At 52.4% G+C, this 17,113-nt stretch overlaps 1 protein-coding gene across 3 annotated transcripts in view; it reads right to left on the reverse strand.

Moving 5' to 3' along the window:
* The window catches only part of WSCD1 (WSC domain containing 1), a 47,563-nt gene that overhangs the window by 18,927 nt on the left and 11,523 nt on the right, over positions 1–17,113 (reverse strand). For all 3 annotated transcript variants that reach the window (XM_019981841.2, XM_070772887.1, XM_070772888.1), the window contains exons 2-5: positions 16,270–16,972; positions 9,325–9,439; positions 8,788–8,972; positions 6,945–7,066 (exon numbers count right to left, since the gene is read on the reverse strand). In XM_019981841.2, coding sequence (XP_019837400.2) covers positions 6,945–7,066; positions 8,788–8,972; positions 9,325–9,439; positions 16,270–16,696 — 849 coding nt within the window. In that variant the 5' untranslated portion in view covers positions 16,697–16,972. The remainder of the gene's footprint in view (positions 1–6,944; positions 7,067–8,787; positions 8,973–9,324; positions 9,440–16,269; positions 16,973–17,113) is intronic.

The following is a 17,113-nucleotide window of genomic DNA, read 5'->3' on the forward strand; positions in this document are numbered from 1 at the left end:
GCAGGCAGGTTCTTTACCACTAGCACCAATTGGAAGCCCCACGAATCCCAGGTTTTGAATCCCATTTACATGACTGTCAACAAACTATTGGGCAGTGTGAGCCTTGATTTTATCATCTGTAAAAGGGGGGCATAGCTTAATGATTAAGGGTTCTGGTATGAGTTTAAATTCAGACAGATGGAGTCTTGACTTCTCCAGCTATAAGGGGATTTGTGGATGGAATGAAATATAGTCATCTCTTGGTATCTGCAGGGAATAGGTTCCAGAACCCACTGCTGATAACAAAATCCTCGGCTCCTCAAGTCTGTGGTTCTATGTCCGCGGATTCAACCAGTGGCTGATGATGTAAACGGTGGTACCCTTTCATCGAAAAAAAATCTATGTACCAGTGGACAAGTGCAGTTCAAACTGTGTTCTTCAAGGGACAACCATACTATTAAGATGTCTTTCAGAGAGTAGATTCTCGGCAGATTGGTTGGTCTGAGTCTGAGGGGGGCTAACACATGGAGTGTGGTGGGGGCGCTGGGCCATCTCCCTGTATCCACTCTTCTTCACTGGAAGCACTGACTCACTAGTCCCCTTCCATGTCTCCAGCCTCAAAGGTGCCACCTCAAGATAGCTTGGGGCAAATGTCAGTGTCCCCTAAGGACTGTCCCCTTGGGCAATGGCTCTCCACAGACTGGAGCCCCAGACATCAGACAGAGGTACTAATTCACAAAACCCAGATCCTTACAGACCCAATCCTTGGCAGAGACGTGAAATTTCATGCCCAGTGGAGGGAATGGAGCCACGCAGGATGGACTGCATCTATCAAGATCTAAGGGGATTTGGTCAGGCCACCGCCCAGCAGAGAACAAGCAGGCTCAGAGTTAATCTGTGCCTTTCTACTGCACAGGCGGCTGGGTTAGCGCCTCCGTTAAATGGACAAAGGAAAAAAAACTCAGAAGATACATCGATGGGAAAACATCCAGGTGGTTACTATTCTGTATGCAGAACTCACACACCCCAAAAGAGGCTAAAAGGGGGCAGGCGGAAAGGATAACACCTCTCCCTGCGATGCCTTTCTCGGTAGAACTACTAGCGGTTGCTGAGAGAACAAGCCTCAGATCACAAGGCTTAATAGCTGAAGCTTCACACATTAGTAACCTATTTACAGATGGTGCTGGATTTCACACATCAGCCCTGCCATGGAACACACGCTCCCGTAAAGGGCCTGTCTACTTGTGCACCAATACGGGGCTTCAAAATTAATGACCCCTCACCCGAATGGGCAGCACTGCAAACAGCTAAGCTCATTCTCACCTTCTGTCCAAATGAAGGAGGTGACAGGATCCGGAGGACTGAGAATGAGCAGGTTTTCTTCCAGCTCCAACACGATCGCAGAAAATTAGACAAGATCATTTTACTGTGTTTAAAAACACATTTACATAGGTCAAGTTGCTCTTATTGGCAGACAGTCAGATCATTAAGATGCTGATGTGGCCCAAAATGTTCTTTCCTTGTCAAACTACATTCTGGGAGCTCCCCAAATCCATTGTAACTAACTAGCAAAGAGGAAAAAAAAAAGCAGAGATTTTTATCGGGAGCCACAAATAAACCTCAGATGGTGCTCAAAACTGGGGCATGGCACAAGGAAGGCGCCCCCTCTTTTCCTGATTTTGTGCCCCACCTCTGGCATCTGCTGCTCCTGGCGCCCCTGCCCAGTCAGCCCTAATTAAGCCTGTAGCCCCGACTCCCCGATTTAGCTGTGCCCCATTTAACATTCTGCTGTGAGCATTTCAATCATAAAAGACTTTGAAAACATTTTCAATGGCTGTATTATAGTCCACTGTATGGCCATGGCATCACGTAACCATTCCCACATTGCAGTATATCCGAGCTTGTCTAGAAGCCAAATTAGGATGAGATGAAGCTGCAACTGGGATGTCTCTGCAGCCTTGGTTGCTGCTGGCCTTTCTGGAGAGGAAGTGCTTGGCACTCCAGGCAGGAAAGCACAGCCAGTAATCCCCCAATTCACCTCTCTCCCTCACCCTCCACATCCAGGAGAGGACAAAGAAAACCCTTCTGGCAAATAGAACTGTGACCTCTGCAGGCCTCAACTTCTGATCCTCCATCCACCAGACCTCAGGGCTGGAGGTGGAATTTGCTCCTTCATCCTCCCTAAATAATTGTTGAAGATAATCCATCACTAGGATTCAGATGCATGGCAAATGTGAGCTGGGTCTTGGCATGGCTGAGCCAATAGGTTCCAGGTGGCCCGCTGGACAGTGGTTCTCAATGGGAGTGCCACCGAGGACCCCTGGCTATGTCTGGAGACAGTCTGGGTTGTCACATCTAAGCATGGAGGTGCTATTGGTCTGTAGCAGGGTAGAGGGATGCTAAATATCCTACAATGCACAGACAGATCCCCACACAAATTAGCTGACCCAACTGATAACAGTTGCAAGGATGAGCAACCCTGACGTAGAGTGAGATCAGGGTCCTAGTCCAGCTCCCACTGAGAGCTGATAGGGACCATCCAGAAGGCCTGAGTCCAAGTCATACTCACAACCACAGGGCAGGACGAGGGAGAAGGGAGGAACAGACATTCTGGGGACCAAAGGCTCACTCTCTCAGATAGATGGTGGCTTTACCTGCGAGCACATCTGTAGCATCATCCTCGCCCTACCTGGAATCCCTAATTCCAGAGCCAGGTCACAGGCAAACTTGGGTCACAGTATTGCCAAGGCATCTCTGGGGGTGGCCCCGAGGACCACTGCCTCCCAGAGGGATCCCAGCATCCCACCCACAGCTATGAAGCCCATACCAGTTACACTGCCCGCTCCCCGCTGACACCGTCCATAGCTCCCTCTTACCAACTGAAAACCATCTGGATTGAGAGGCAGGCCTCTGAGGCCCATTGCAACCTGTCCCCGCCCTACCTTCCACATGGTGCAGTGGAGCCCTGCATGCTGGGTGGGCAGGCTGGCTGCTTTCCCAACCCCCTCACCCCTGCCCAGTTATGTGCATTCCTCACACCCCTCGTTTGCCCTTTGACACTGCCCAGCATCAGTGGCTCAGACAGTAAAGAATCTGCCTGCAATGTAGGAGACCTGGGTTCAGTCCCTGGGTTGGAAAGGTCCCCTGGAGATACCCACTCCAGTATCCTTGCCTGAGAAATCCCATGGACAGAGGAGCCTGACAAACTATAGTCCATAGGGTCACAAAGAGTCGGACAAGACTGACCAACTAACAACCCTTCTAAAAAGTTGCAGTCCTCTTTCCTGAGCCTTCCTCCCAGTCTCCTTCATCTTCATCAGGCACAGACCTTACTCTGATGTATGCCAGAGTCCCTGCTTCCTGTCTTAGCCTCTCTTCGGGGGGACTGGCACCCCCTACCCGGTGTCAGTGTATGCATTTGGCCCCTGTCCCACTAAATGTGTCCTGCCAAGACCTGCTTTCAACATGAAAGCTGGAAATAGTGACTACTCCTCACAGCTGCAACATTCTGTGGATCTAAACAATGGGACCCAAGAAAACAGCCCCCACCCCCCATCCAACGATACAGGGGAGGCGAGGATAGGAGCCAAGCCGTTAGCACAGATCCTGACACCTGGAGGGCAAAGGTCATTTATGAGAACCCTGGGTGCCCCTTCATCCTTGTTCTATCTGAACAATTCGCAGCATCACTGCCCAGAGCTGAGCAGGTAACCCATCCAAGAAATGCATCTCAAGGGGAGAAGTATGAAGCGTTAAGGTGCAAAATGGCATAAGGTACCAAGAGCCTGCAGGTCTCTTTTGGCACATGCTCCAGTGAGAGACTGCAGCAACCTGGATTTGTGTCAGTACATCTGAAGAAAGGCTGGAAATAGGCGTTGAAGAGTTTAAAAGCTTCGAGTTCTGTGTCTGGGCCCCTCACAGGCTGCCCCAGGGAAGGTGCCCCCATACACTGGGGCATCCACCTGGGATGTGGCTTTGAAACCATCCTCCCCAACAGAAGACTCTCAGGGGTGCCTTGCTTCTCTCTCACACAGAGCTGGGGCATAAGCATAAAATGAACACAGCTTTTGATCAGGGCAGCACAGCAAAGTTTACTCATAGAACAAGGACCTAGCCCCTCCTAGGAAATGTATCCAGCAGATCCACCACAAACACAGAACTACGCCCCTATAAGGATAGTCATCGCAACCTTGTTTGTAAAAGCAAAAGATTGGAAACAACCTAAATGCTTAACAGTGGGGTGTTTGTTAAATAAATTATAGGACATCCATGTAATGGCATAGAAGAGTGAGGAAGCGCTTCCTGTGCCAATTTGGAGCAATCTGTAAGACACAGGGAAGGAGAGGGGGCAGGGTAGTGCGTATGGCTTGTCACCATCTGTGGGGTTTGTAACGCCATCCTGACTCTGTAAAGGAACAACTGCCTGAACGTTCACAGAATTTCTCTGAGAGGGGAAGGGAGAGGTTAGGCCCATCACCTGCACCCAAGGAAGGACAGAGTGGACGACACAGAGGGGTGAGAGGAAGACTTTCCCCTGGACACCCTTGGGTGTCCTTTCACCGTGTTCCACGCGAGCATCTTATCTATGGAAAATAATTCAAAGCACCAAAGACGCACAGCTGTGAGGCTGCCGGCTCCCTTCCTCTTGTTTCTTTTCCTGTCTCCTCCTCGACAGCCCACCCACCTGTCCCCTTCCTCCACCGATGTCACACTGAGAGGCAGCAGCATGAAAAGCATGGGGCATGGGGTTAAGAGTGGGATGTAGGGGGACGTCCCTGTGGTCCAGTGGTTAAGAATTCACCTGCCAATGCAGGAGACATGGGTCCAGGAAGATCCCACATGCCGTGGAGCGACTAAGCCCGTATGCCACAACCACTGAGCCTGCACGCCTAGAGCCTGTGCTCTGCAACAAGAGAAGCCACCGCAACAAGGAGGCCTCGAACCACCTTGAAGAGTAGCCCCTGCTCATCGCAACTAGGGAACGCCTGCACACAGCAGTGAAGACCCTGTGCAGCCAAAGAGAAATAAATTAATTAATTAAATTGTATATATATATATATATATATACGAAAAGGAAATGGCAAACCACTCCTATATCCTTGCCTGGAACATCCCATGGACCCAGGAGCCTATGGGGGGCGGGGTGGTGCTGCAGTCCATGGGGTTGCAAAGAGTCAGGCATGACTGAGCGACCAACAGACAGACAGATAAGAGTGGGATGTAAAGCCGGTCCCTCCATGCTTGTGTATGAGAACTCTCACTCCTGCAAACCTGCGCTGGCTCTGCAGCAAGCGGGGGTCAGACTATCCCCCTTCACAGAGTGTTGGGAGGATCAGAGCAGACCAGCAGGGGGAAGGCTGCAACCCAGCATCCAGCACACAGGAAGATGCCTGTACATCTGTTGACCCAGGAGGCCAGCAGATCTGGAGCAGTTAAGTTCCTCTGATTACAGTGGGGGTCTTTCCAGGGAGCCGCTCTGAACTGCAGGTGTGAAGGAAACCTGGAGTGGGAGGTCTGCTTCCCTGCTGTGTGAGCAGGTGGCCTTGCCACCTCTACTGGCTCTGGTCCCACCAGCGGGAGAGGGGGAGAAGGGGGCCCCAGTCCAGGTGTCTGTGAATCAACAAAATGGTCTTCTCAGATCCCAGTATTGTGTCTCACGAGCCCTGACACCAAGACACCCTTGGCAGTGGCTTTGGCAATGCTGGAGATGGAAGAGAGACACTTCAAAGGCTGTGCTTGTGCAAGAGGAAAGCATGTAGGAAAAAGGCTTTGTCTCACCCAAATCCAAGGGAAGCATCTCAAGGGGGCTGAGAGCACAGAGCAGAGGGAGGGCGGCCCATGGCGGGCACGTCTTTGTGTCCAACTCCACGTGTTTTCACTGAAGTCTACGCCCTGCACCCTTCAAAGCACCAGAAGGCTACGGAACTAGGCAGAGTTCAATTCCTGGCTCTCCCCCTTCCTGGCTGTGTGACTTCAGGCAGAATGCTTAAGCTTTCTGTTTCCTCACCTGCAAGATGCAGTTACTCAGAACACCTATCCCATTCGGTTGTCAAGAGGATTAAATGGGTTAACCCATGTGAAGTTGGAACAGAAACTGGCATGAAATAAATGATGAGTACCGGTTAGGACTGTTGATAACCACAGTCATCCCCATCACAGCCAGGACCCGCCTGTCTCCTAGCCCCACTCGGTTACACTGCCACGTCTTACAGTCCCACCAAAGCCAGTGGACCCCAGGATTTGGAGCAGCCCCAAGTCCTAGCCTACTGCCACTCAGGGCCATTTCCAGGGCCATAGCATCTGGCCCAGTCTGGAGATCTCGGGTCTCCAGCCTCAGATCTCAAAGCTCTTGGGGCAGCCTGCAGGTCTCACCAGCCCTGCTTCACACCCCATCCCAATCATGCCATGTGCAAACCCCATCTGGCCTTGATCGATGTCTCCCACCCCAGAGCTGACATGCGGTGGAGGCGCATGGCCTTTGGTACCCAGTCCAGCCCTTGCACAGAGTCACACTCCACGCCTCAGCCCTGGCTGAGAGACCAAAGGGACTTGAGCGACTACAGCCCCTGAAGTCGGATTCTTGGCCCAATGCTGTCAGTGCCAATAACAGAAAATCCATCAGCACTCCCCAAGTCCCGAGCCAGCATCTTCCGGCTTCCAAACCAAGTCAATTTAACATCTGACACTTGTGCCAAGAGCTCACGTCGGGAAAGGCACGATCCTTTCAGTTTTACAACCTTCACTGACAATCCCCCACCCAGGCTCAGATCTCAGCATCAGCCGGCTCCCTGCTGGTGTCCTCAGCGACTCTGCTGCAAAGCCTGCCTCCCTCCCTCCTCAGCTCCCACCCGGGATCCAAGGAGGACAGAGAGCTGCAGTTCCCCAAGGGCACCTGCCGCTCCCTGAGACTACCATTCTGGCTGGATGGCTAAAGGACAGAGCTGTGAAGTCATAATTCCTCTTACTTTCTGGGAGCAGAATCCGGAGCACGTCTCCACGGTCACGTTGGCCTGTACCAGGGAGTCGGGGAAGGCATGCGTGATATTCTCTGGCAGTCGGAAGCAGCCCCGGTATGTGACGGTCCTCCCTGCGGGGAAGGAAATGGGGATCTGGTGAGAAGCAGTGCCTGCCCTTCTTGGGGCCTGACCCAGGAGAAATGGCAGCTTCAGATCCTGAAATAGGTGGAACTGCACTCAGGAGGAGCAGATTCCAAATCGGAGAGGGTAAACTGCCCAGACAGGCTGTGGTCAAGCCAGGCTCCTGAGAGAAACCAGACCCCAGAACCTTGCTCACCAGGATCACTGACAAGGGACCACTTGGCTGAAGCTGCTGAACTCATGACCTGCTACTCCCACCAGCCCTCGGGGGACAGTGTCCATCCTTCCCCCCTCCCTCCTTTCTTCCCTTTCTCCCTTCCTTCCACAAATCTGTTGATTTTTTTTTTTTTTCCTTTTTCACCATGCTGTGCAGCATGTGGGATCCTAGTTCCCTGATTAGGGATTGAACCCATGCTCCACTGTGAGTACCTCCCTGCAGCCTGGGGGGAGGCAGCATCTGGGTCACCCTTTTGCACCCCACACTCAGTCCTGACCCTGACATACAGCAGGTGCCCTATACATGCTGAGAGGTAAAGATGCAGCATGAGCTGTGAGAAGTCAGTGATGTAAGATGCTGCTGGCAGAACCTCAGCTGCCTCTAGACTTCAGGTGTGGCACAGGCTGTCACTCCCATTTCACACCCTTCTCCCCGGCTCCCCAGGTGAGAGCCCCAGGCCACTTAGGGCAGGAGGGCACCTCCAAGATGGAGCCACAGATGACCTACTCTGCCCCTTCCTCTGATCTCAACCTGAAGCTCAGGTCAAACAGACAAGTTTTTCTGTCTCTGGCAGGTGTTTGTTTGCTTTAATCTAAAATTTCACTGATGTACATACTTCAGTGAAATTGAATCCAACTTCACAAAGAAGTTTCAATCCAGGTCCCTACCTTGGCGGACTCAAAACCTCCTTTCCTGTCCTCCGTGGACCCTAAAACCTAAGCCGTGTGGCCACCAAGACCAGCAGCTTCCCCCATGAAGACCCAGTGCTGCACCGCATCGTTGACTGTCTTCATCTCACCACCATGATTCCTAGTTCCCAATGGAGCCGGGGATTTCCTTACTTTTTTGATAGTTCAGCTTTGCATTTACAACAACACATGTTCAGTTTTACCCAGCACTTTCACGGGCTTCCCTGATAGCTCAGTTGGTAAAGAATCCACCTGCAATGTGGGAGACGTGGGTTCGATCCCTGGATTGGAAAGATCCCCTGGAGAAGGGAAAGGCTACCCACTCCAGTATTCTAGTCTGGAGAATTCCAGGGACTGTATAGTCCATGGGGTCGCGAAAAGTCGGACATGACAGAGTGACTTTCACTTTCACCAGCATTTCAGGGTGTTGTATAGCTAGGAAACATTCCTACTATCTGGTCCGCCCCGGGTAATGAAAGTCTGCCTCAGCACTTGACAAAATAGACTGGAACCCAAAGATGGGAGGCCACACAGCATGTCTGAGAAACACCTAGACCAAGGCTCTGGGCCTCCTGATTGGTTTTTCTCTCCTGCAGAGGACAAGGAAAGATGTGGTTTGGTCATGAACTCAAGCGATCTTTGGCAGACCCTAACACCTCGCCCCCTGCCACAAGCCTGTCCAGGGAAGGTGGTAGGGAAGGCAGAGCACAGGTTCCGTCCCACAGAATTTAGATGAAGGGCTGTGGATGCAGAGGTGGCAGAGAGCAGGGGCAGACAGAGCTGAGGGAGAGGCTGGCGCACTCACGCTTCCTGGAGCCGGGCTGCAGCTCCTCCACGCGGTACACGGAGAGCCGGCCCACACCTCCGCACACGGAGCTCTTCTCCCCTTTGCACTCATGGTTACACTCCTCTGGCCCGACGCTCATCGCTGGGAGTCGGTTCCCACAGTAGCACTCGGCCCCAGCCTCCAAGCCAGCATAGATGTAGGACCTGCAGGTAGAGCAGGGCCTGGGGTGAGTCCCTAGCCTGGCCCGGGGCACTGAGGTCTGGATCCAGGAATGGCCACTGGGTCTGGGGCCTGGATAAGGATGAGTCCTGGAATCTCAGGACAGGAACCCCGGGTCTCCTGACACTGAGCCCAGAGCTCTTTCCACAATCCCCTGCCGTCTCGTCAGTAAACCTTCTTTGTTTTGGACAACTGCATCTGATCGGTCGAGCTCTAACCACACTCCAAAAGCCAACTGGCAGCAGAAGCACCACCTCAGGGACACCACTCCTACTCTCTGGGATTGCCTATTAGCCTTATTTCCAGTGGAGCTGACCGTTAGGGCCCCCCACTTACCGCTCAGCACATGCGTCCTGGCAGTGGGAGACAGTCATCTTTCTCAAGTCAAAAAACACAGCCCCCTTCAGAGTCCGCTCCTGGCCGTCGTCACTGAAGCATCCCACATAGGTGCCTGCAGGGAGTGAGGGAGAACCACAGCAGAGACTCAGACACCCTGGAGAGTGGGAGGGTCCTAATTCCTGAACCCACCCTTGGCATTGCCCTTCCTGGCTATGACACTTCTCAGAGAAGCCCAGGGGACAATGTTGTGGTCCAACCTTCCCCACAGTGCTTCTGGACCCTTCCAACTTGTTCCCTTCCTGCCCTCTTTCTTAGTTAATGGCCAACAGTCCTGTAGACACCCTGCCAGGAGCCTGGCATCAGCCAGAACACAACTTTCTTCTGCCAGCCCTCACCTGGTTTAATTAAGTCTGGCTGGTTTAATTGCTTCACCTGGACCCCTCTCCTTTTCATCCCTACCCTTCCTAGGCCAGGAGAGGCCTGTCTGCCTCCATGAATGAACTGATAGGCAGACTCTTTTGCCTCCTTGTGATCCAGAAGGAAGAAATGAGTTACGCAAAGTCTGATCTTAGCTGATATAGAGATTTTGCAAACAGGGAGAGCTAGTCCAAGAGAAAAAACAAATCTGCTGGGACATCCTTTGTGGTCCAGGGGTTAAGACTTCGCCTTCCCATGCAGGGGGTGTGGGTTTGATCCCTGGTCGGGAGCTAAGATCCCACACGTTATGCGGCCAATAAATAAATAAATAAACCAAAGCAATATTGTTAACAAATTCAATCAAGGCTGTAAAAATGGTTCACATGAAAAAAGAAAAGAAAATAGCAGCCATCGCAGGAGGGCAGAAGCCCCCATCACCGGAGGTGTATAAGTGGCGTCTATTAACATGTAAGAGGGCTGTTCTGTGTGGGAATCCTTAGGACCATGGGACCCTGAGCCCTCACCAGGTCAGGCATCTCCAGCACATCCTCGGAAGGGGACAACGTTGAGGGGCAAGGCTGCACAAAGCAGTGACCCAGTGGTGCACGTCAGTGGGAAACAGTCCTGCCCTGCCACACCCCAAGACAGGGAGCTGCCTCCCAGAAATGCACAGCGAAGCCCGGAGAACCTGAACGCTAACAAGTGCATTCGGTGTGTAAATGTCACACGCACCACAGCGCATTGAAGGAACTATGCATTAGGAGTTTGCAAACACGCCATCACACCGTCCGAGCTGTGACCGCACACCCACAAGAGTTGTGCCCAGATCTGGATCGGGCACCCATGATGAAGATGCTGCCGGTCTCCCGGGAAACATTGGCACTAAGCTCCAGGATGTCTCAAGTGGCGTCTGAGCAGCACACTGTAGCCTCTGGAAGTTGGGCGTTTCCGGGAAGCATTGTGCCCAAGGCCTCCCCACAGCCGGCCAACTTCCAAACAGCTTTGCGGGGAGGAGTGACCATCTCGTCCACCAGTCCTGGATCTCCCAGATCAGGCGAGACTGGTGCTGATTACTCCTGCCAAGAAGCTGGCCCAAAACAGAAGCTCAGGGCCACCAGCTGAATGGTTTGAAGGAATGAGTCTGCCAGCCACATTCCTGGGAACGTGAATCAGGGAGTGACTTTCCTGGATATGAACAGCATGCTTAAATCTGTCTCTGACCTTGACTAAATAATTTCAACATTCTATGCCTCAGTTTCCTCAACTGTCAAATGGATAAATGCACCCCTCCCCCTCCCCTTGCTCATTTCTCCCGCCCACATGGTCATGTCCCTGCTCCTTCCTGCACATCCAATCTTTGCTTTCTACTCATCCTTGATGGTATGGCTTACAGCCCTGACGACTCTAATCTTTTGCAGCCTCTCATTTCCCTGCACTGTCACATTGAGTGTCTGAAAAGCTTGCTGTCACGCAAATCCTGATCATTAACTGTTGTTAAAAATTGTGTACACCTGTGTGTTTCGTCTCTGTACCATGACCTAAGGCTCACTGAGGGCAGGGACCACAACTTCCCCTTAGCTGGTGACTTGCTGCCAAGGTCAGACATGATGCCAATAGTGGGTCAGAGATCCTAAAATCCACACTGACATCCTGTGAGGGTGCAAGAGGGAAAGCAGGGAGCCCACATGCAAGGAGGGGCTGGTCCCACTGGCTATACCAAAGTGCAATTCCCAGGGCCCCTGGTTAAAAAAGGCCAGGCAGGGGAAGATGGCCAAGATGGTAGAGACAGGACTCTCTGTCTCACCAGAAATGGTTGAAGATCCAGAAACCTCAGATTAGAGAACACTGGGCTGCAGCAAAAGCAAAGACCTTCAACGTCTGCACAGGGTCCTGCTCCCTTCCAGGCTATGACCCTCTTGAGGCCACCTTCACTGGGATGCCCGCCAGCACACACATGGCCACACACAGTATCCATCCATGGATACAAGCTCCACTCCTCTACTCGGCGCTCCAGACACCATGGCCATGCAAGCTTCTCTCTCTTAATATAAATCTCAGGACTACCGAGACCAAAAAGCTTTCACCCAGGTCAGCGAGAATCAATTGTTCTCCTTAGCCTGCCTACTTAGTAAAAGAAAACTAATATTTGAGAGATTTCTGACATGTGTTGCTCAGCAAAGAAGAAATTCTATTACAGCTTTCAAGTAAACATCCAAAACACAAGCTCGGGGGTTGTTAAACATTTATCACCACTGATGGGAAATTAACCAGAAGGTTCTGGTCACCAAGAGGGGACTGGGCTCACGACCCCTGGAGGCTGAGATTGGCACATACACACACTTGCGGGGCGGGGTGTGGGGATGGGGTGGGAAGAAACATCTCTTGGGAATGGGCTGCCTTAGATTCAAATCCAGGCTCTGGCTGTGTGACCTGGCATGTGTAGCCTCTACTTCCCCGTCTGTAAAATGCACATATGGTCCCACGGAATCCATGGGGCGGTTGTGAGAATTCCACGAGATAACATGGAAAGTTATCTAATGCAGGCGTGGCATGTAGCGTGAGCGCAGGGGTGACTGTTACTGTTGTAATGTGTCATTATTAATAATAAACACTTTTAGATTACTTTACTTCCCCGAAATGCAAACCCTTCATCATTAAAATGGTGATAGCACGGCTGACATCATAAGGCTGTTTGAAGATTAAATTAAATGAGATAACAGATGTCCATCTAGGCAGAACAATGGTTGGCACACAACAGATGCTCGGATAAGCGACAGCTATTATTATTCTCATCCTACACTGTAACCTGGGGCCGGGTGTGCCGATGGCTCTGTAAATATTAGCAGTGCACATTAATAAAAGAGAAAGAAAGGATTTCGAGCAGTCAGGGTTGGGTTCTTCAAAAACAAGGAGAGGCTAGCCAGCTCCCAGCCAGCTGGTGGGTGGAACTGACCAGTCTGGAGGAACACCCACGCCCGGCTGGCCCCGTCTCTGTTTGTAGCAAGACCCAGATACTCCCCTCATTCGTGAGGAGGAGGTGAGCTTTTTTTCCTGGAAAAATAATGAATGGCTTTTCTAACTCCCTGACAGAGGCGAGAATGTGTAGAAAGAAAGGACTTCCCAGGGATGCACTGGGACACATTCTGAGGCGGATTTATTACTTTCGGCTGAAACGGAGGCGATGCATTATTGTCTGTGACTCTGCATCTGTTCATTTGCACATCAAAATGGACATGCCGTGAAGCTATTAACGATGGCTTCGGAGATATTGGAATGTCTTTGGAAATTACTATCAATAAAAAACAAACTGGCTATGGAGAAGTTACTATTTTTCCCCTAGTAAACTTACTGACATTTTATTCCATTATGGATGTTGTCCAAGGTATAATGAAATGCTCAGTGATTGATGGGGCCTCCTGCGGCTTCCAAGGCTTGCCGGATCCCCTTACAGGAGGATGGCGGGCTGCCCGGGGCCGCGAAGAGACGCCCTCTTTGTCTGCAGCTCCAGCAGCTGTCCCGAGGGCGGGCCTCCACCAGGGAGGCCAGCCTGGCTATGCAGGGCCCCACAGAGCCCCAAGAGAGGAAGGGGGCTCCCAGAGGGTTCTAGGGCCAGTGCCCGCCTCTCCCCACTTTCTCTGAAGATCTTTAACTGCGTGACTCCACCACCTCTCCCAGGGTGAATTCTTTCTCCAATCCTGGGGGATATTCAAAATATTGAATAACTAATGGAAGGCATGTACTGGTCTGAATCGCCACCATTCAACACCAGAGCCTGACTGTTCCTGCTGAACTAGGCATTAACTCTTCCGTTGCCAGGTTTGGGGGTCCCCAGGGAGGGTCAATCAGAGTGAAGAAGGTACTCAGAGACTCGGGGCAGAAACCCTGCTGTATAATAGGTGACGGTCTGTCCTGTCTGGATCTCACCACCATCTCTTCAGCTTTTACTACAGCTCTTGCATCGCCTCTTTAAAAGATGACTTAAAGAGTGCCTGCTGGTTCTCCTGGATGTAGATATTTTACACACAGGGCTGTAAGCAGGTCACCCCGAGTCCTCCTGTCTTCTAGCCAGTCACCCGGAAGCCAGGTTACTAAGAATTTGTCACTTCTGTGTAACGAGCCCCAAGCCTTCTGCATGTACCTCTCTTATGCCTCAGTCATGCTAGGTGGTAATCATTTAGATGCATATCTGATTCCACCACCACAGACGGAGCTCCTCAAGTGTAAAGTGAATAGCACACATGGAGACTCACATGTGCTAAGTGTGGACTGAGAAAAATAAAAAGAGGAATCGTGGCTAATCTGCCAAGGCCATAGAGTCAATAACTGGCAATACCAAGAGACAAATCCAGGTCTGTTTTCAAAATCTATGCTCTTTCCATGGCTTCTTTTTAAGAAATCCACGGTGACTTTGGTCAGTCCTTTATACTTTAGTCGGAGAAAGCAATGGCACCCCACTCCAGTACTCCTGCCTGGAAAATCCCATGGACGGAGGAGCCTGGAAGGCTGTGATCCATGGGGTCGTTGAGGGTCGGACATGACTGAGCGACTTTACTTTCAATTTTCACTTTTTACTTTCATGCATTGGAGAAGGAAATGGCAACCCACTCCAGTGTTCTTGCCTGGAGAATCCCAGGGAGGGGGGAGCCTCCTGGGCTGCTGTCTATGGGGTCGCACAGTCGAACACGACTGAAGTGACTTAGCAGCAGCAGCAGCAGTTATACTTCAGTATAAGTGAGCTACACTGGCATTGCCCTGATAGAGACTCGGCTTCTTGATGTGTTGGGAGGAGTTTATAGAAATTACAACTACATGAAATGAGCTACAGAAGTGGTTCCTTGATTCTCCCTCATTCTTACATGGAAGCCTTGCTGAGGAATCCCACACAAGGGCTATGACCTAGAGGATTTCAGATGAAACTTCCTTCTGTGGAAGTTTCTTCTATAGAAGGCTTAGTTCTGCAGTCTTCATTGTATCGGGCCACCATCTTCTTCTATATCCTGCCACTGAGGATTCCAAGCTCCAACCATACTTCTTACACTCAGAGAGCAGTTTTCCTGCGATTCGTGGTACAGGATCAAATAAGGTGGTGACAGATGCTGAGACACTGACTGAGATCAGTCACCACTCGTCAGTGGCTCTGACGCTCCCTGGGTGCTCACTTCACACAGGCTCGGTTTCTAGGCCCTGCACAGTCTGGATAACACAGTGTTAAGAGCTCCGAGCTGGAGCCAAGCTGACCCCATGATGGAGTCCCAGTGGCGTGACTCCAGCAGTTCTGGTCAGTGCCCTGCCTGCGTCCCCCAGGCCTTGCTGTCTCCAGGCTGCACCCTAAGATGCAGGTTCTACCCTCATTCCAAGTCCCCCTCTGCTCCATAACATACCCTGTACTGGCCACCTCCTCCCCTGTCTCACGTCCCACTCCCTACCCGTGTTCCTGGGGTCACACCCAAAACAAACCACGTCCATGTGAATCCTAGTTTCAGGGTTTGCTTCCAAGGAACCAAAACTAAGAGAATGATCTTGGAGAATTTACTTAACAATTTCCACGCCTCTTCACCTGCAAAACTGAGTTATAATAATAGTGCGTGCATGCTAAGTCGCTTCAGTCGTGTCCGACTCTTTGTGACCCTATGGCCCATAGCCTGCCAGGCTCCTCTGTCCATGGGATTCTTCAAGCAAAAATATTGGACTGGATTGCCATGCCCTCCTCCAGGGGATCTTCCCGACCCAGGGATTAAACCTGTGTCTCTTACATCTCCTTCATTGGCAGGTAGCTTCTTTCCTACTAGCAACCACCTGGGAAGCTCCATAACAATAATAATAGCACCTATAAATACAACACTTACAGGTGTGTGGTCACTGCTACACAAGTGAGCTAATGTTATTAAATAATAATAATTCCTGACTGCCAGTGCATACAATAGGCCCCCTAGTCCAGTGGTCCTCAGCCTCAGTGCACATGCAAACCACCTGGAGACCACGCTGCTCCAGACTGCAGCCCTCACCCCAGAGTTCGAAATTTGGGGAGTCTGAGAGAACCTGAGAACCTGCATTTGCAACAAGCTCCTGGGTGGTGCTGGGGTTGGCAGCATGGGATCCCACTTACTGAACTGCTGCTCTACATTATCACATTTAATCCTCACCACAACCCTGGGGCAGGTATCTCAACCTCCATTTCCAAGGGACGCAGAGAAATTAAGAGACGTGGTCACCCAATAAGTTTGGGGAATGAGCCAGGATTTAAGCTCAGGTCTTCTTAGCTCTAAAATGCTTACACATCTCAACCCCCAGCCACATGCAGTCCAGCTAGGGAGTGAGCAGAACTCCCAAAGGCTTCCCCTCCCAGGCCCCTCCTGTCTATGGTGGGGCTGGGGGAAGCAGGGTGTGGGAAGGCCACAGGCCCTCGGTTCCCACTTCTCAGGCTGCAGCCAGGGCCAGGGAGAGGGGACACCAGTTCTGTGCCCCCAAATGGGGCTCCCAGGAATAGCTCCCATATGTGTAAGGGGACCCAGGCTAAGCACCTACCTCGGCTGCTGGTGGCTGGCTGGGGGGCCTCGGGGCTCAGCGCAGGCGGCCCTGGGGGGTCCGCCATGAAGTGGTGGAACCAGCGACGCCGCAGCTGGCGCAGCTCCGAGTTGCGGCTGCGGAGCCAGCGGGGGCCGGGCCGGGGCCGGGCCAGGGGGCCCCGTAGCACGTCCACGCCGAGCAGCAGCTCCTGGCTGACCCGGCCGTCACGCAGGGCTCGGCTGTCCAGTAGGCCCACGCCCAGCGCCACGGCGGCCACAGGCAGGGCCTGCAGCGGGCCAGGAGCCCGGGGGCCAGGCGGGAGGCCCACGCGGGCCCGCTGCAGCAGCAGCAGGCTGCCGGTCATCAGGTAGGCGGCCGTGAGGAAGAAGAGCAGGAACTGCGTCCGGCGGAGAAACTTCTGGAGTCGGAAGAAAGGTTTGGCCATGCCCCTGGGCGGCAGGGCTCCCAGCTGGAGCCCGGGGACGGCTCCTAGCACCCAGGTGGGAAGGAGGCCGGAGCCTCCGGAGGTGTCATCCCCGCATGCCGGCACTGGCCTGTTCTCTCCTGGGGTTACTGTTCCTCCTGCCCTGTTTCCAGCAGGTGCTCAGATAGCACCATCACTGAGCCCCAGTCCCGGGCCCTACAGCTGTAGCTTCTGCCCAAGCGTCAGGAACTTTGCCATCCTTGGGTTCTAGCGACCTTCATGTCCCAGCTCCGAAACCTGGAAAAGAGAAAGGGTACTTAGAGGCCATAGGAGGGTCCACCTCTCCCACTGCGCCAGGGTCAGGAGCCCCACGCCTCTGTGCTCTGTCTGCCAAAGGGACTGGCTATGCTGCAGAAGTGGGGGACAGAGAGCCTGGTT

Source organism: Bos indicus, chromosome 19, assembly GCF_029378745.1.
Source record: "Bos indicus isolate NIAB-ARS_2022 breed Sahiwal x Tharparkar chromosome 19, NIAB-ARS_B.indTharparkar_mat_pri_1.0, whole genome shotgun sequence".
Taxonomy (NCBI): domain Eukaryota; kingdom Metazoa; phylum Chordata; class Mammalia; order Artiodactyla; family Bovidae; genus Bos; species Bos indicus.